Source organism: Nomascus leucogenys, chromosome 11 (genome assembly GCF_006542625.1).
Source record: "Nomascus leucogenys isolate Asia chromosome 11, Asia_NLE_v1, whole genome shotgun sequence".
Taxonomy (NCBI): Eukaryota; Metazoa; Chordata; class Mammalia; order Primates; family Hylobatidae; genus Nomascus; species Nomascus leucogenys.
Window position 1 is genome coordinate 109,884,116 of NC_044391.1, and position 20,630 is coordinate 109,904,745.

The window sequence follows — 20,630 nt, forward strand, 5'->3', positions numbered from 1 at the left end:
GCTCCATTATTAAGACTTCTGTAAAGTCTTTCTGTTGATAAGAGGAAGTAAATCAGAGATATCAGAACAATCAGGAAGCCATCGCAATAGCCCTTGAAAGGAAGCGTGATTAGGTAGTAGGCGTATGGTGGAAAGCAGGCATTTCTGAGACATTGCTGAGGTTGCTATAGATGGGAGAGCGGAGGTGAAGGATAAGAAGAATTGATGTCTGAATCTAGAGTCAGTACAAAGCAATATATAAAATAAGTAATAATATATAAACACCCTTTTTTGTTGTGTTTGGAAATCTTAATTCACTGACAAAGTTCTCCATCGGCTGCCGGCCCTCTGTCATCGGATCTTTTGATTGACTACGCTCAGCATTGCCAGCAAGCTCTTTACACCAGCCCTGGGTCTGAGCTAATCAACTGTGTTTCCTTCGTGCTCTGATGCCTTGAAGCTTGGTACTATTCTCCTGGTTTCTCTTGTTAAAAGTGCTGAGATACTTGTCTAAAAGATGGGCATTGAGATTGTGGTGTGCTTTTAATAATGTGTGGTGTAAGTCCCTCTAGAGGCAAGCATACACTGTGCTTGAGTAACTTTCTCTCCATTCTGAATCTCTCCCGAAAGGACATAGTTTGTAAATGTTTGTTCATGTGAAAAGGGAAGATTTGGGTACCTTTTCTGTCCTGCTGATGCGTGGGGCTATTTTTATTTTTTGTTCTTCACTCTTTTTCTGTACTTGTGATTTAAAGGGGCCAGACTGGTTACCCTCAAGGCTAGTGTGTCCCCAGTGTATCCCAAGAATAGAAAAAATAATGAGAGGCAGCAAAACTGGCTATGTCTGGGACCAGCATATTAGGCTGACCCACTCTGGAGGAATATTCTCCAAAGCATAAAGTAGAAGATCATCCCTTAGGAATATAGTCCATCTGTTTTCATAGCTGAGAAGGCAAAGCCGTGTCATGCCATCATGGAGCCACTGCAGTGTTTTGGTATCCAAGCCATAGTCACTCATTCTCTCTGTGAGGGAAAACTAGAATATCTTTCCCTCTTCCACGCTTACCTGTCAAAATTCCATCCTTGAAGTTTGGGCTCAAATGCTTCTTTCTCCACAAAACCTTTCCTGAGCCCCTGTGAGTGTGGTTTTCCTTCCACATTCCATAGCACTTTCTTCTAAGATGTGTTACATGCTTTGTCATGTGACTATTGCATGTAGGTTTTCTTGACCGTGAGAGGCACTGACATCGTCGAATTCATTTTTGTATATCACACAGACGCAGAACATAATCGTGGTCAAGAGTAGATACTTGAGGTTGAATAGATGGACCATTTCAAAGCTTATCTTTTCAGCCTGACCTTTAAGGCTTTACTCTGGCCGTTCCCTCTAAATCAGTGATTGAAGTTTGCTCCCAGATCCTCATGAGTAGCTATCAAACTCTCTATGAGCCATGTAGGCTCAGGTTCTTGGATTCCAACTATTACACTTTGGGCATCATAGTCTGAATCACAATTGCTACTTTTAGCTGCCTAGTAGACTGCCATTACCGATAGTTTAATATTTAATGAGAACTACTTTTGGGGAGGGGGGGAAGTGTGGTCCACAGATCCCTGATAGCCCCTCATGTACTATGTAGTGAAACTGCTTAACATGTAGAAAAGGAAAGAGTAATATAGAAAAAGAATTTTATTGACCTGCCTGCACTTAACAAATGTGAAATGTAAAATTACAGCTTTCACAGGAATCTAATATGCTTTTAATAATCATTTGGATTGGTAATCCATTTAGTCCTAATCCCTAATTCGTTTTCTGCAATGAAATGTTGTCAAAGGGTGGCATGAAGCTGTTAGAATTTAAGCATAATTTTCAAACATAGCACAGGTTTTTTTGTGGTTTTTTTTTTCAGAATAATTACAAAAATAATGCCATATGAAATAGTTTTGTTACTGTTGGCAGGAAAGTCCAAAATGTTATCTCATAATAAAAACATGTACAAGTTCAGTCTTGGATAAAAACTTTTAAAGTCTGCCACAAACAAATACTGTACAAAATTTTTTCATCAAATGTCAAGACTGTGGTATCAAGACTTTATAATGGTATCAACTGTAGTGGTGACAGCTTAGTTTCCAATACTTTAACTCTTTTTCCAGCACTTCATATTTCTTTCTGGTTTGAGACGAAGTCTCGCTCTGTCACCCAGCTGGAGTGCACTGGTGCCATCTCAGCTCACTGCACTGCCTCCCAGGTTCAAGCGATTCTCCTGCCTCAGCCTCCCGAGTAGCTGTAGTTACAGGCACGCACCACCACGCCCAGCTCGTTTTTGTATTTTTCATAGAGACGGGGTTTCACCATGTTGACCAGGCTGGTCTTGAACTCCTGACCTCAGGTGATCCGCACGCCTCGGTCTCCCAAAGTTCTGGGATTGCAGGCATGAGCCACCGCACCCAGCCTTCATATTTCTTATTCCTTAGGAAAAAAAACTTAAGGTGTAAACTTTGGGTGATATTTAAAGTCACATTCAAATCTCACAATAGGATATAAAGAAATACGTTTCAGGGCCAAATGCAACTGGAGAGAATTAGAAAAAAATTTACTTTTTTTTTCTCTCAAGTTGAAACATCTAGCCCTCCCATGTTTGAGTGTGAAATGGCTGTCAATCCAATGTGATGGAGTGCTGAAAGCAGTCTTCAGTGAGAAGTCTCTCCATCATGCTCCCTAACATCAGATCCATGTTAATCCTGATGCACAGAACTGGGAATAGGCAATGTAGCATAGTGGTTAAGAGCACAGATGCTGAAGTTAGACTGCTTAGGCTGGAAGTTAGTTAATCATTTGTGTGATTCAGTTTCCTCATCTGTAAAATAGGCATAATAACAATACCTTCATATAGATTGTTGTGACTATGAAATGAGTTAAGATATCTAAAGCCCCTAGAAAAACATCTGACATATGTGAAGCACTACATTTGCTATACCTTGTCTATCAAAGCCTGCAGCTTCTGGCTGACATTCCCAGTGTTCTATAATTATTAGACAGAATTTTTTTAACTTAGTAGAAACAAAGACTAAGAAGGGAAACTAGATGTGGACGTAACGTCTGGCTCAAGATTCCCATGATGGAGCCAGATAGAGATATGGATGGCAACCAGCATAATGCCTCTCACTGACATAAATATTTGTCTGAATTTATATTTTATTGTTATTATTTAAAGCTTACTGCAAATTTTAAAAACTGAAACCTGATGTCCATATGTAGGCCAAACGCCACATTAATCAATTTAACAATGCTGGAACTTTGCAGAATACTGCATGAACAATGAGAACCGCGGCCCTGAAAGACTCAAAACCCTACAGTATATGAAACTATTGCAGGATGTGTGGATGTTCAAAGGAATAACAGACTTGGAAGCAATGCTCACTGAATTTTGATGTGTTAAAGGGTGTCAAGTCCAACAGACAGATAAGGTCTCAGAAGACAGAACTAGAACCATGGGGTAAGCAGTTAGAATGAGGAAGCACTATGGCTCAATAAGAGAAAGAACATTTTAGCCATCAAAGCGATCTAGAAATTAAAGGACTGCCTTGTGATCTGCCTGTCACTGAGAGCTGGCTGCAGAGGTTTTACAATCAGGGCTTTTGTAAAAGGAACTAAAATTTGAGTTTGGACCCAATTATCTTATATTCTAACTGAATGTGTGGAATCTCCAAGAAGAAAGGCTCTTCTGTACTGTTTTATAGATTGTGCCTTCCACTCCAAACATCCTGAGTCATGTTCCTTTTATACTTGTATGTGAGATGAGAGTCAGAGCACTGACCTCAAAGCCAGCGACCGGGTTCTACTGTTCCTTTCTGCAAGAACTTAGACTATGAGACTCAATCTCCTCAACTGATTAATGTACAATCCCCACCATGCCTCCACCATGCCAATCTTGCAGAGGACAGGGGTGGCTGTACTGCTGATCTTGCTGGGGTAATGGGGTAACGGGGTAGTAGTACTGGGTAGTGACGGCAGGAGTGGTGGTTCTGTTGCCGCTGATGTTATGAACCTGCTTTCTCCTCCACTTTGGCTTTAGCAAGACTGAAGTGCTCGTTGGTTTGTTCTTATCAAACCCTTTTTTTTTTCCAGGCCGCTGTGCTCGCTGTGGAGAAAACGTAGTTGGGGAAGGTACAGGATGCACTGCCATGGATCAGGTCTTCCACGTGGATTGTTTTACCTGCATCATCTGCAACAACAAGCTCCGAGGACAGCCGTTCTATGCTGTGGAAAAGAAAGCATACTGCGAGCCCTGCTACATCGTAAGTTCCAGATTTGTTCCTCAAGCGCTTTGCAAAGATGTCTTCTGTGGCTGAATGCCAGTCACTCCAGATAGAATATAGCCATCAGATCTTTGCTTCTTCCTAGACTTCAAAATGTGTGTGGGGTGTGTGTGTGTGTGTGTGTGTGTGTGTGTGTGTGCGCGCGTAAATTAGCATATCGTAATTTTTTTCTACACATCCCCCATTCGTATGCGGTCAGTAAGGTGTGTTAGTGTGGGACTGCCATTCAGTTAGTGGTCTGCTGGGAAGATCATCAGCCTGTGGCTTTCAAGCATGTATGTACAAGCTAAAATTTTCTTTCTTAAAGCATCAAAAAGCTTTCCAAGTAGCTGAGTCACACCTCTTATAAGATCTCACCCTACATTTGAAGTGCCCAGTATTTTCAAGGAAACTTTACAGAATCTCTGGACTTGTCAGTCCTGTTCCAGAACACTGGGCCCTTTGAGTCAATTTTTATCTACCAAAATGTTTCTTCCCCCTCTTATCCAACAGGTTTTTAATGATGCAAACAGGGGAACTGTTTATTATAAAGCACCTTAAAGAGAAACGAACAGTAATGCTGACTGAGCTAATCATTGTTTTCTTTTATTACAGAACACAAAACTGTATTCTAATAATATACCTGGGTAACTAAAAAACTCTCAGTCATGCTACCTTAGGGTTTTACAGTGCCACTTACTTAATCTACCTATTAAACTGTTCTCTGTTAATTTGATTAATAAACACAGACTTTTTTCATCTACTGTAAATTTCTTTGCTATCCTTCAGCATGATTTTAATCTTTGTTTAACACCTGTTGATGGGAAAAGTAGTGTTTTTTGTTTGTTTGTTATGTAAACCCACAGAACAGTCATGGTTTGTCCCTCAGTGCCCAGAGATTTCAACGTAAAAGACACCTTGGTTTCTTTACCAAGGTATTGGGAGTCATACTTGGCTTTACAAGGTTCACATTTATTGAAGGCGTTTTTGGCCTGGTTGGTATTTTCCTATAACTTGGCAGCTCTAACCCATTGTAACCTTGGGGTCTGTAGCACAGATCTGAAAGTTCATCAAGATTAAGGCTTCATAGGATTAAATATGGCTTTGCATCTGTCTTAGGTTCAATTTTATGTCATTTTCTTTCCAAAGGTAACTGAAATACACGTAACATCATTTCTTTCCAAAGGTAACTTAAACACATGTAAAGCCATACAGTGGTAGAGTTGGAAAAAAAATTCTTTAAATTATTTGCGTAATTACTCTCTTTAGCAATGAGAATGCCAAGACAGAGAGAGGAGGAAAACGACTTCGTATGACCTATCATTAGTGTCAGAACCAAGGCTGCATTCCGTTATTCACACTCCACATTCTTAGATTCTTTGCATATGCTACATGGTTTTCATTTTCCTAGACATAAAGATAAACAAAGTAATGTACCGTTGATCTGGAAGGACAATTATGCATAAGGGAAGGTCTAGTAAACAAAAGCTTACCTCTTTAGAATATAAGAATATTTCACATATCACCCTTTGAAATCTTTATTGAAAAAAGAAAGGCATTACATAATTCCTTGCCTTTTTAAACAGACTAAACCGGGTGTCATTCACAATGGCTTGGCACCACGTCTATGAAATTATTTATTGCCATGAGCCCTAAGGTAATGATGTTGGCAGAGTGTGTAGAGGCATCCAGGCTTGTCCTTACACCAAGTAAACACATACTGCTGTGTTTTTTTATAGCTCCTGTGTCTATTTTTTATCCCTTTTTGACTCCATAGTTGATTTTAGCTATTTCAATGATGCTACTGTGGCAGCCTTCTTCGGTTGTTTTGTTTCAACCCTTGTTAGCTAGAAATCATGTAGACAGTATTGGGAAACAATGTAACAGGGTGGGAAGAACATGAATTTGAATTTGGTTCCGTCACTTAGTGCTTCCCCTCCTTGGGAAAATTATTTACTCTTTCTAGGTATCAGTTGCCTCATCTATATAATGGGGACGATGGCAGTTATTTTCCCCAAAGGCTCATGAAGAAGAAGTGAGACAATCCTTGTAAAGCACACTGGGCCTCTTCAGGAAAAGTAGTGGAATAAATGTTATTCTGGGATTAACTTTAATGAAGTTTCTGGACCTGTTTAATATTTCTGAATGTGGGAACCTTACATATGCAGTGAAATTCACTGGGCTTTAGGAAATTATTATAACCTTTCAGACATACTCCTCCCATTTTTACATGTTTGCTTGCTTTTCTGAGTGTGTAACAAAACTGGAGAAGGTCTAATCTGACTAAATAATAGGTTTCTATAGTGTGTGGACTCAAGTTTCTATCTCCATTCCAGGCATAGAATGGGTCTCTGTGATTCTGTAGGATGCCAGCCCCTTCTTCTTTGGTTTGTTGTTACTATACTGTGCTTATGACAAGGAAAACTATCTGGGAGATATTTAATCACACACTTGGAAGAACTGGGTGAATTCAAATAATGGAAATTCTAATCATTTTTTTTTTTTACTTCTTTCCCTCATAAGAACATTTAATCAAGGTTTTTCTTTAATGAGATCTATTTGTGGTGACTCTAAAATGTAATTTAATTCTTATCAGAATTCAGTTAAGCTTTACTCAAAGACCCTTGTTCAATATTGATTTGAGTTCAGCACAGCCCTCAAGCCCTCAGATGGATGTATCAGAACTTTAATTTCTTCTGAACTTTTATATGTCCAATAAGCTGCATACTAGAACTGTAAGGAGGTTGAGGAAACTGGGCAAATGAAATAAAACAAGTTTGCTTTGAAGATAGTTTGCATTAAGGAGAATACTAGAACTGTGCGTCTCTCTTGGAACCAAAAGCCTTAGAACAGGAAGCATATTCTGTGTGATCCAGCAAAATTGCCTTTGGTTACACTGTTGAAAACTGATGTCTAAAAGGTATTCCATACAAACCAGAGCAAACCTAGCCCTTGGCTATGAGTCAGTGTGCCTGTCTTTTTTTCTTTTTTTAATTGATGGAATGAGAATATTCAAGATAGTGGCTTAATTATTTTTGTGTAAGGACCACCATGTTTGATACTCTGAGTTCAGGAATGAGACCAGTCTAATGTAAATTAAATTTGCTTCTGCCTAAATTGGTTGTTGATCAACTTAAGATCCTATTAAAATGATTTTGAGGGAAAATGCACCAGTAATGTCTGCAGCTTTGGTTCAATGATTTTTAATATTTTCCTGTGGTTTATTGAGTTTGTTCTTAATCTTTGTGCTTAAGTAGTTATGATTAAACAGTCTGATTCATTGTAGCATTGTAATTCTCTTTAATCATTTTACATATTTTGTGTTCTATTTTTTATTTATTAACATAATACAAATGTTCATATAGTTTTGCATTGTTAGTATTCATTTTTAGCTTTTTATCTGTTTAGTTTTACATTTAGATTACACACTTCATTTTAAAACCATTTGCCAGTCAAAAAGTATTGTGTGTTTTGCAATCTTTTAGAATTGTAAATAACATGCCTATAGATAGTTAATAAAACTTTCATTTTTTATTTTGAATTACATCTTTAGCATAAATTCTTTGATTTATATTACCAAATCAAATTTAATCTGGAAGACTTTTGCGTTACCTTGCTAGATTTCTTTAGAAATATTTTTCTAATTCACAGAACCATCAACAATAATGAAACTATATGTTAAAATGCAATCTCTTCCCTATGGGAGAAGTTTATTTATATTTCCTGAACTAATTTAATAAGCACATTATGTCACAGTTATTTTAAGTTTGTGTAATTATTAGCAAAATCAATGAGATGCTTTTCTTCTTTGGTGACATGTCTCTTGAAAGCCTAGTTTTGGTTATTCTTATAGATTTGAATATGTAAACAGATTAAAATAAAGATCACTAAAACTTCGTTAGGAAGTGATATAAATAGAATGTATTTATCCTAATTCTACCTCTCCTGGTGTGACCTTGAGTAAATCATTTAGCTTCTGAGTCTCAGTGTCCTCATTTATTAAAGGGAGATGTTAATTTCTTCCATGTCTTCACAGGTAAGGAATAAGCAGTTGTGATATTTTGTATACATGAAATTATTTACTAATATAAGTGCTTAATCTGATTAATAGAATTTTTATCATTGCTTTTTTTTCCCTTTAGTATAATGTGATACACTATAGAAACCCTCTAAATCTGGGGCAATTTCTTGGCTGTAGTTGCTATGGAAATACTGAAATAAATAAATGTCATGGCAGGAATATAAGGACACATATTAAAAGAAGAGGTTCATGCTTTGCTTGAAGATTTTTATGTCGGTATGATTATGAAGGGCAGCAACAATGCCTCCTGCTTATATACCCTTCTGCACATAAAGAGACAGCCTTACTCATAAGTATAGTTTTAGAAAAAGAATTGCTGTTTTGTTCCTAGCATTACCAAGGAGTCTGAGCCTAGGGACAAAGTGCATCAGAAATTCTCAGCAAAAGTCTGTTTATGAAGTGGCAGCCAAGGATCCTCCCTTAAACCAATGCTTTTATTCACAGTGGATGGAATCCAGGTCCTAACTCTCCGACAGCAGAAGGTGGTACAGACATTTTTGCTAGAGTTGAAATCCAAATGACTAAAGGGCCTCTGGAAATAGGAGGCCAACTCCACAGGAGGCTAAACACTTTAAGGTACCTGAAACTTGGCGCATTCATGACCAACCCATTAGCAGCCTTTTGCTCTCTTATGTCATCGAATGGCTACATTTAAAACATTCTAACTTGTCAGCCTACATTAAGAGGTAGTTTATGTTCTTCTGCAGGAAAGCTGTTCTTTTATATACTCAATTCCTCTTAATAAAATGTTTTAAAAGCACTTATGGCCAGTGCTTTATGTGGATGTTGGAAAAGGAAGCAAGAGTTTGGACTAAACCTGAAAAATCCTTATGAACTTTCTTCCTTTTTTTTCTAATTGCCTACCTCTGCTCTCTCACCTTCAAGGAGTGTTTGTCTGTGCCTCTTGTCTCTCTTTCTCTCTCACACAACACACACACACACACACACACGCACACTTTCTTCTTCATGTTACATCATCATTTTACCAGAACTCTCCCAGGAAAGAGAAAAATGGTTCAAGAAAGAGAAAAATTTGTCAAGCACTCTCTTGGGAGGTTAAGCATGTTACCCACTGGGAATAGTTATCTCTTCCATTCATACAGCCCCTTACATTGTATAATGCTACCGAGCTTCTGTTGTTGCATGCTGTCATACCTAGTAGAGCCTTATGAAATAGATAATGGGGAGATTATTAGTCTCATTTTACAAATGTGGCTCTGATGTTTTCAAAGTAAATGACAAAACCAAGACTATGAACAGCTTTTATAATTTACACTTTATTGCTTGGCCCATGCTAACATCCGTGCTAACATTAAGCAACTAATTTTTATTTTTATTTTTATTTTTTTGAGATGTGGTCTTGCTGTTGTTGCCCAGGCTGAACTCGAACTCCTGGGCTAAAATGATCTTCCTGCCTCAGCCTCACAAGTAGCTAGGACTACAGGCTTGCACCGCCAGGCGCAACGTGCAACTCAATGTCCAACTTTCTTTTCTTTTTTTTTTTTTGAGACAGGGTCTCTCTCTGTCGCCCAGGCTGGAGTGCAGTGGTATGATTTTGGCTCACTGTAACCTCCACCTCCCGGATTCAAGCAATTCTCCTGCCTTAGCCTCCTGAGTAGCTGGGAGTAAAGGCGCCCACCACCACGCCTGGCTAATTTTTTTATTTTTTCGTAGAGATGGGGTTTAACCATGTTGGCCAGGCTGGTCTCAAACTCCTGACCTCAAGTGATCCACTGCCTCGGCCTTCCAAAATGCTGGGATTACAGGTGTGAACCATCACACCCGGCCCATGTTAAACTTTCTATGTGAAGATCCTGACAGCCCCCAACTACTCAGATTTAAAATCAGGTATAATTATAACCTTTTCCCAAAAACTTTTAATTGATAACCAACTGACTCATGCTTTCCAGTATTACAGAACCTGAAATGCTAAACTTCTACTGATGAAAAGCCATAAGCCCTTGTATTTTCTTGAGCATTTGAGGCCTTAAGAGGCAAAAAAAAAAAAAAAAGGTTAAAAATATTAATAACAACTGACATTGACATTAACATTTGCTCAGTGCTTTAACTTTTATGAAGCACTTTTCTTTTATCATATTACCCTCTAATGATCCTAGGAAATAGTTTCAGTTATTTTTGCTTTCATTTCCAGTAGCAAGAAACTGAATCTTAGAAAGTGTCAGCTTGCTCAGTTCCATAGAATATGAGTGTCAGAGCTAATACTTGACCCTGGCCCTCTGATTCCCAAGTCCGGCTATCTTTACATCTAACAGAAAACACTGGAAATCCCATTTGCTCTTGCTAGTTTACCTTTTTCCTGTGGTGGTAATTCTTTTTTAAAATCCTAAGTTTTTCATTAGCGTATGCCCATTAGAGAAAAATTAGCAAATAGAAGAAGAAAGATATGTAATTCTCTCATCTCAATATAATAGTTCACATTTTATCATGCACTTCTTTTCTATTATGTTTACCTGTGGGTATGGAAGTGTGTATACCAATGTAACCACACATCTGTATACGTGTGGTTACATACACACATACACACACACACACACACACACAATGAGATCATACCTTAACTATTGGTTAGTACCTTGCTTTTGTTACATAACAGTATATCAAACTTTGCTTTCTATACAGCTCCTTTTAAATATTCTTGAACCACTGAAAAAGAATATATGTCACCTACATATCCTTTCTGAAGGTTGATTCAAGGAAATTTTCCAACAGACAAATAAAGTAATCAAAATAATATGCGCAGGAGATGCATAGCAAATAAAACGGTGAAAAGCAATGAAGTAATAAAACTGCTGGTTAAAAAATAAAGGGGCAAAGATGTAGTAGTAAATTCAGACCAAAATAAGATAATATTAATTACCTACTAACTACAACATTCATAGAAGACAAAGTACCATTCAGTACAAAACTATCAAGCAGTCTGAAGAACATTACTTTTTGATAAATGTCACAGTTCCCCATGAAGAATAGCCCTGAGCTTTCCTTCATTAAATATCATTATATTGAAATGTATAATTTAAAAATACTGATGAAGTAAGAGATAAGAATGGTGAAAACATATTCTTTATAAAACCTTAACACATTGCTTTTAGTCTTTGACAAATCATAAAAAGGAGTTAAATAATATGATTGATAACGTTAATTTAATCTATGTACATTGATCTATGCAAACAAAGAGTTTCTATCTTCTGTCTAAATCTGCATGGGAGATTTAGAAAAACATTTATCATATCAAAGTCTAATAGGAAATTGTAGACAGTTCCTGCTGTGGCTGGCAGAATTACATGTAGCCATATAGTAAAACAAGAAATGAATAAATACATAAGCACACTCTTGGGTTAAAGAATCTTAGAAAGTAGTGATGATGCTAACACTGCATAGCAATGAGAACGGGATGGAGCCAACATAGAATGCCAAGTAATACTAGTCTCATTAATTGCAACAGGAAACAGTGCATATGTATCAACTTAAAAAACTAGAACAGGACAAGAAAATCAACCTTAAAGAAATCCATTAAAATAAAACATTGTTGATAAGTTGAAAAATACTGGAATATTTAGATCTGAGGATAATTTTTTGAAAAGAGCAGTGAAATAAACATTTGGTTAAGATAACCAAGAAAGAAACAAAAACTACAGAAAATTAGGAATGAAAAAGACAGTCAGCATAGATACAGATGACATTTTAAAATTATTGCATTTAAAATTTTATATGAGACACTGTGTTCTATGCAAATCCAAAATACAGGTGAAAGAAACTTGAATAAACTCATAAAGACAGATGGAATGTGAAGCTACTACTTGCAAAAGAGCCAGAAAATTTCACTAATCAAAGTTTTCAGATCTCCAAAGAACAAATGATTTCTGTGCTATTTCAACTTTAAGAGCCTAGCAAAAACCGAGAAGCTTACCAAATCATTTTATAAAGCCAGCATGCTCCGAATAATAATACCTAACCTAGGTTACCCCCAGAAGACAATTCCGTGATAATCTAACTTTCATAAATGCAGAAATCCTAAGTGAAATATTAGCAAATTGAATACCACATAATAAAACATTCCAGTTATTCCATATTCAGTGCTAGAACAATTAGGAATCTTTTAGCATAATTTGCTATATTGATATATCAAAATTTTAAAAAACTAGTAATCTCCATAGATGCTTTTCATTAAAAGGGCATTTAATAAAATTTTTCATGCATTCATATTTAAAAACAAAAGCAATGGCAATAATGCAAAATAAGCTCTAGGTAGTATTTACATATTTCGACTTATTATGCAGCATTTCTAACGTATATAAAGATATGAAGCATAATGATAAAGGTCCGTGTACCTGTTATCCAGTTTAAGAAATAAAACATTAAAAATTCAGTAGAAATCCCTTGGGTTCTATTCCATGATCATGTTCCCCCAGAGACAGCCACTATTCTAAATTTGTGTTTTTTATCATTTTATGCATTTCTTTAAACAATATGTAGTGTTGTTAGCATATAGTGTTTCTTAATTTTAAATGAATGGCATTATATTATTTGTATTAGTGGGTGATTTTTCCACTCAACATCTTAAGACTGTATGTACATACAGTCATTTACAAATGATTGATTATTCTTCTAGGGAACCTGAAAAATTTTAAATATTGGAATAATGAAAGTTTAGTAAAGCTGACAAAATAAAAATGACAATTTTAGGTTTGGAAAATGTAACAGAAAAGTGTCCTCATACAGAAGCAATAAAAAATATAAAATATCTAGGTAAAACTTTAAAAAGTATAAATGATCTAAGTGAGGAATGCTAAAAAAGTTTTGCATGAATAATTAACTCATGAGCAAAATGGGTATTTTGGGGATTGAATATGCTTTGGAAAGCCTCTCTCATTTTAACAGACATTCATATTATCACCCTTTATTATACAACAATGTTTTCAGTGGGGGAATGAATAGTTACTACATTCTCCTTTGCTAGTGGTATTTATTTAGCCCTTTCAACCAAATATCCCCCAGCCCTCTGCTCATCTTAGTTACTGCTCACCACATCCTTGCAGGTGCCAAGGCAGCCCTTATTTGGTAAGGAAAGAGAGGCACAGACCTGTAAGTGGATTGCCCAGAACAACAAAGAGGCCTAGCTGAACATAACCCTTTCTTCCCAGTTCCTGCTCCAAACCGTATTAACTGCTGTTGTCATGGAATTAGAATGCTTTTTAAAGGCCAGTAGGAACCTTAGAAATTCAATAATGCCATTTTATAGCTGAGAAAGCTAAATCCCAAGAAAGCGGAGTGTTTTGCCTGAGGTTATACGATTTATTAACGGCAGAGGTGGGACTAGAAACCATGAGTCTTCATGAGGCCTTCAAAGAACTACTTTCTTTGGGACTGACATGAAGGGTTTAAACATTTGTGGCTACAGGTCCAGAGAGACATCCCTAGAAAATGCTGGGATTAGTAAGATTTTGGTTGGAGAGTGTAGAAATAGGACAGCGTTTACTTTCACCCTAACCAGAATGAAGGGTCTCAGATTTCCAGGTTAAATGCCTCTGAAACTTTATTCTAGAACCTTCCCACTGCCCTAGTTTGTTTAAGTCAAGCATGAACTCACCACTCAATGTTTGCCAGAGTTTGGATGAATGTCAGCATCAGGCTACTGTAATAATGGTTTAAGATTATTTAATCCCATTAGTTATACACTTCATTAGGCTGAGTGAATTGTTGGCAGTGGTTCAGTAAACTTCCTCCTTTAGAGATAAAAGGATGGAAAGAAAATAGGAAAGGAGCCTATTCCTCATTTTCTTTCATAGTTATGTTATAATTCTTTTTTTTTTTTTTTTTTTTGAGGCCGGGTCTTGCTCTGTAGAGATAAAAGGATGGAAAGAAAATAGGAAAGGAGCCTATTCCTCATTCTCTTTCATAGTTATCTTATAATTCTTTTTTTTTTTTTTTGAGGCCGGGTCTTGCTCTGTCACCCAGGCTGGAGTGCAGTGGCCCGATCTCGGCTCACCGCAAGCTCCACCTGCCGGGTTCACGCCATTCTCCTGCTTCGGCCTCCCGAGTAGCTGGGACTACAGGCGCCCACCACCATGCCCGGCTATTTTTTTTTTTTTTTTGTATTTTTAGTAGAGACGGGGTTTCACCGTGTTGGCCAGGATGGTCTTGATCTCCTGACCTCATGATCCATCTGCCTTGGCCTTCCAAAGTGCTGGCATTACAGGGGTGAGCCACTGCACCGGCCATAATTCTTAATGGATAAAGGAATGATAATTACCCAGCTGTAGCGTGGACTCCATATTAGTACGGTCTTCTAAACTACTCTGCATTCTCCGGAGAAAGAAATGTTTATAACCTTGTATTCTCTATTAGAAGAAAATGGACAGTGGCAGAGAAGAGAGTGTGTGTCCGTGTGATCAGGCCATAAAGTTAATCTTAAAAGTAAACCTGAAAATAAATTCAAAGATTCTAGATATGAGAGTCTTTCACGTAGTGGGGTTGGTGTGAGGCAGTAAATGATTTTAAGGAAAGAATATAGAATTTAAAGTGAGACCTGGTTCACACTCAGCCAGCTGCTATTCTGCATTCTTCCCTTTACTTTTAGCTTCAGTTTCCCCACACTTAGAATGAAAACAAACAATAAGAGCAAACCAGTTTATTATATGTTCTCACATCTGACTTTGTAAAACAGTTTGAAAACGTTAGCGTGGTCAGCTCCAGGATCGTCCCATGCAGGCCATGACTGTTATATCTTTCCCTTCTTTGTAGTTTATTTTTGCCCAGATGGATCTGCATTCATTTGTACTATCTATGATAATATTGTAGAATTCACTAATACTCTTATACTGTAGAATTCATTAATTCTATTATATTGTAGAATTCACTAATTCTATAATATTATAGAATTCATATTATATAACATTGTAGAATTCACTAATAATATTGTATAAGTCACTAATAATTCATAAAAGGAATACATTCATTTGTGATCTTATCAAAAAAAAATTTAAAAAGAAAAAAGAGGCTGGGCACAGTAGCTCATGCCTGTAATCCCAGCACATTGGGAGGCTGAGGCATGCAGATCACTTGAGGTCAGGAGTTCGAGACCAGCCTGGCTAACATAGTGAAACTCCATCTCTACTAAAAATACAAAAATTAACTGAATGTGGTGGCACATGCCTGTAATCCCAGCTACTCAGGAGGCTGAGGCAGGAGAATCACTTGAACTCAGGAAGCGGAGATTGCAGTGAGCTGGGATTGTGCCACTGCACTTCAGCCTGAGCAACAGAGTGAGACTCCATCTCAAAAAAAAAAAGAAAGAAAAAAGAAAGAAAGGGAGAAAGAAAGAAAGAGGCACTTGAATGAAAGTACTGTTTCTTACCTCACATGGTTATAGAGTGAAATGAGGATTTGGAGAGGACAGGGCTGAACAAAAATCAGTGTGGGGGCTTTGAGTCGTAAATAACTGTACCAGGGCTTAGCCCCAGTTAGACACATAAAAAATCTGCAAGGGAGAATTTTGCCTAACTTGAATCACCAAAGGACAACTGTAAGTCAGCATTTCAGGCTTTGGAATACTTGCATACCTACTTGGTTTGAGAACTTATGGAGTCTGAGAGATGGCAAGTGATGAGACTCTAGAAGCTTGGTTTTCTCAAAACGTGTCAGAGGCCACCTGCTTTGGAATCATTGTGAACTCCTCATTAAAAAGTAAAGTTCTGGACTCTTCCCCAGAATTCTGCACAAGGAGACAGGAACTTTGCATCTTTTGCAAGGCTCCTGGGACAGCAGGGAGTTGGGGGGTAAATTTTTATGCACAGTCAAGTTTGAAATCCACTAGTCTGTACTTCCAGTCAAGCTCATGCAAAAATTGGTCCCAAAACATGTTTCCATTCCTATCTCCCATCAGCTCTCCTACACATTCTTTTTACAACACTTGCCCAAAGTGAGGACTCTTCTCCTGGGCATTGATATTGAGGTTTCTCTGTCTATCCCATGCCATCATTGGTTGCCTGCCTTCTGCCTTTTCCCATCTCCATCCTTTAAAAATAGTTATCAACCAGCCTTAAAATGCTTTCCTGGAACTTAACCAACTAGATGTAACCATTTCTGAAGATGCAAGGTTTTCATTTCCACATCTCTCATAGGATTGATCCTCACCACAACTGGTATTATCAAGTCACTGGTGTCCTTGACACACTCCTCTACTGATAGGAACCCCTTGAAGACTGTGCGCGTTGTGAGGAGGTCACCCTTTTTTCTTTTTTTTTTTTTGAGATGGAGTCTCACTCTGCAGCCCAGGCTGGAGTGCAGTGGTGCCATCTTGGCTCACTGCAAGCACCGCCTCCTGGGTTCGCGCCATTCTCCTGCCTCAGCCTCCCAAGTAGCTGGGACTACAGGTGCCCGCCACCACGCCCGGCTAATTTTTGTATTTTTAGTAGCAATGGAGCTTCACTGTGTTATCCAGGATGATCTCGATCTCCTGACCATGGGGAGGTCACCTTTAATTCGTCTTTGTCTTTCCTGTAGTGCTTATCATAATAGGTGAAACTATTGCTGCTCTGATAGTGAGAAGGATTTGGGGGGAACCTCTGTCACTCTAGCACTGTGTCTCCCACAGTCATTGACTCATACACCCTTTGCTTGTCCCTTGGTGCACCTAAGACCTGAGACTATGTATGTATAAGAAGGAAGGAGGAGAACTTGGCTTTGAGAGACTATGAACAGAGTCATTGCTGAAATGTAAATATCAAAGATTGAAGGGAAAGATGTGAGAGTGAAGCCAGCTGTCTAGCTTCCAGCCGTAGAATGATCATAAGAGCTACTGCACTCAAGGTCAAACACGCAGGCTCGCCCATGAAAATTGCCAAGGAGTTTGAGTGGAAGTTCTCTGATATTCCAATGACTTTGAATGGGACACGGTAATTCCTTCCCACAGCCAGGGCTTACTTAAAATAAGTAAATGAATAAATAAATTCTACTCCCTGGATCTTTTTTTTTTTTGCTCTCGTCCCTGCAGAGTAAGGGGATGCCAGCCAAGGCTGACATCATCATTATAGCAAGACAGGTGATTTTTTTGCATACTTCACAGTGACAAGGGCCTGGTATTATGTAGGTATTCAAAGAATATATATATATATATATATTTTAATTCAGTCTCCTACATTTATAGTATGGGGAAATAAGAAGACAAGAGCGAGGAATGCCTTGCTTGGAATATTGCAATTGGATGGCTGCACTGAGTACTATTTAAGCAACCTTAAAATCATAAACACAGATCTGTGATGACTTTTTAATTATATCTGTCATTTTGGAAAAGATATTAAACATCTTCTTCAGGAGTTATTTTTACTTTACACACTCTTTAATAATGTTAAAAGATATTTGATGCAATTTATATTAATAAAGCTCATGGGATGTGTTAGTAAAAATAAAATTGAATCTTCTAAAATATATTCCTTTAAAAATGAAGTCTATAATTTTATGCTAGTTTAAGCAAATAATCTGAATAAATACTGTTTGTTTAGCCTAACGCATGTACACATAGTTTCTCCACAAAATGGAACGTGCTAAATGTGTTGGGGCCTCAGGAAAGAACTAGTGGAAGGGGGCATAGGAGGATTTGGGGGGAAAAAGAGGAATCCAAAAAGAAGGTCTTCATTGGAGGAAGAGACCTGTCCCAATGTGTCATACGGTAGATCTCACTTTCTCCTAGTGCCACATAGTCATTCATTTTTCACCCCCAACAGACAAGTGAAGACTGATATTATTTCCTTTTACAATTTAACAAAATCAAAGCTTAGAAAACCAGGAGGTTTGGAAAATAAGGAATTTATGTAGGATTAAAATAGAACTTTGAGCTTTTGGACTCTGAATCTTAGCTTCTACCTTGCACTTAAATAAATTTATGCTAACAGATGTCCTGTCATCAGATAGGACTTTTTTTTTTTCTTTTTAAAGTCAGCAAGTGTCATTGTTACATCTCTCTGGTCTGCCCAGTTTGGTTACACCTGTTTTGAGATTCCTTTCCTATACCCTTCCAACTGAAGACATGCACTTCCTACTGTACTTCCAGAACTTTCATCTATGTCTTGGTTTAATCTTTTGCCTGTGTTTTAACCGTTTACCATTTCTGCTTTATATTGGTAGGTAATCTTACCCCCAACTACATAGACTATGAGCCCCTTAGGAGCAAACTCATTGTTTCTTCCTGTTGTTCTTTGTGTCTTTTTTTCCCTATCCACCTCCAAATCTTACTCCACATTTCTGAAAATAGCACCCAAAGCAATTCCTCTCACTTTGGGGAGTATTTAGTACATTTTTTAAAAAATGAATGTATTATACAGTCTGGACCACCATAACAAAAATACAAGGAGTGAGTGCCTTAAATAACAGAGATTTATTTTCTCATAGATTGAGACTAGAAGTCCGAGATCAGGGTGTTAGCACGGTAGGGTTCTGCTGAGGACTGTCTTCCTGACTTGCAGATAGCCACCTTCTCACTGTGTCCTTACACGGTGTGTGTGGGGAGGGAGCAAGCCCACTAAGTGTCTTTTCTTATAAGGTCACTAGTACCATCATGAGGGCCCCATCCTTATGACCTCATCTAGGCTTAATTACTTCTCAAAGGCCCCATCTACACATACTATCACTTTGGGGTTAAGGCTTCAACATATAAATTTATAAAGGGACTCAATTTAGTCCATAGCAATAAATTAGGCCTTTTGACTATAGATCTGTAAGTGCATAATTGGCACTGATCGATGGATTGCAGATCAGAATATCCTATGCTTCTAGTTATATAGAAACTACATGCTTAGTGTTTTTTGTTTTTTTTTTAGACGGAGTCTCACTCTGTCACCCAGGCTGAAGTGTAGTGGTGCAATCTCGGCTCACTGCAGCCTCCGCCTCCCAGGTTCAAACGATTCTCCTGCCTCAGCCTCCTCAGTAGCTGGGACTACAGGCACGTGTCACCACGCCCAGCTAATTTTTGTATTTTTAGTACAGACGGGGTTTCACCATTTTGGCCCAGATGGTCTGGATCTCCTGACCTCGTGATCCGCCCGCTTCAGCCTCCCAAAGTGCTGGGATTACAGGTGTGAGCCATCACGCCTGGCCCATGCTTAGTTATTTAACAGAGGTTTATTGAGCACTGTGTTGGCTTTAAACAATTTTGCTAGACATTCAGTAGGGCTTGATGAGTGTTTCAGACCTCATACAGTTCAGGTGCATTTTCCTTTAAGGATACATTTAACCTGCTAGATGTCATCTCATTTTGAAGACAAGAGAAAAAGAGAGGAAGACTTGTTTTTTTAGAGGGTTATTATACATTCCTATTAGATCATTAGGAAATTGGCACAAGTGGCAGGAAGCCAAACTGGCCTGAGTCTGGCTGGGCAGTGTCTGCAGGTTACTCCAGCAAAGCTGCTGGAATAACGATGTGCTCTCCCATAAAGTGCTTTTTGTCAAAGTCTCTTCTGGAATTAACTTCTCATGCGCAGATCAATAAACCCCACCAACCTGCCAATGTAATTAAGAAGTGACAGGTTAAGCATTACCATTAATTAAGTTCAAAGTAAAAGAAAATGAAGAAGATTGTTTTTGTGAAATTGTGCTGTCAGATTTTTCTCAAGGGTGTTTCTGAGTTCCTATAAAAGGGAATTTAGGAAAGGGAGGAGATGATTGTCTCCACTTCCTTGGGAAAAGTGAGTGTTTAAACACATGTCCATTGAATGTTTTTAACTGAAAAGTGAACTATTTGCCAGTTTTATGAGACATTGAGTGAGCACCTTCTGTGTGCAAAAGTCTGTGCTCAGTGCTGTGGGGAATACAGTGCAGTGTGAGACTTGTTCATGCTCTCCTGGAGCCCTGAGGTGAATGAGAAGTATCAGACATGTGAACAAATATGACACAAGGCAAAGTAATCCAACTTATCTGTGAGAGATGCGGGCAGTTGTGAGAGCTCAGAGGAAAGGCCATGCCCCATCCTGCAGTGGGGAGAGAAGGGCACAGGCATTAAGAAAGACCTCCCAGAGGATGCAGCATTTGAGCAAAGCCTTGAAAGTAGAGTAGGAATGGATAAGGGGGAAAGAATGAATGAGAACAGTTCAATCTCTAAACATTTTTTATGTTGAATTCCATTATAGCTTCTAGGATCAAAGGAAAAGAAATCAGCCTCTTGTTCAGTAAGGATTTGTTGAGCATTCATTATATGTGCGTTATTTTGCAGAAAATTTGGGGCTGGGAGAGGTAAAAAATACCTTCAGGATAACAGGCCTTT

The 20,630-nt window shown here is 38.1% G+C and overlaps 1 protein-coding gene across 3 annotated transcripts in view; it reads left to right on the plus strand.

Moving 5' to 3' along the window:
• LPP (LIM domain containing preferred translocation partner in lipoma) overlaps positions 1 to 20,630 on the plus strand; it is a 715,816-nt gene that overhangs the window by 595,533 nt on the left and 99,653 nt on the right. For all 3 annotated transcript variants that reach the window (XM_030822968.1, XM_030822969.1, XM_030822971.1), the window contains one exon: positions 4,106 to 4,275. In XM_030822968.1, the coding sequence (XP_030678828.1) occupies positions 4,106 to 4,275 (170 nt within the window). The remainder of the gene's footprint in view (positions 1 to 4,105; positions 4,276 to 20,630) is intronic.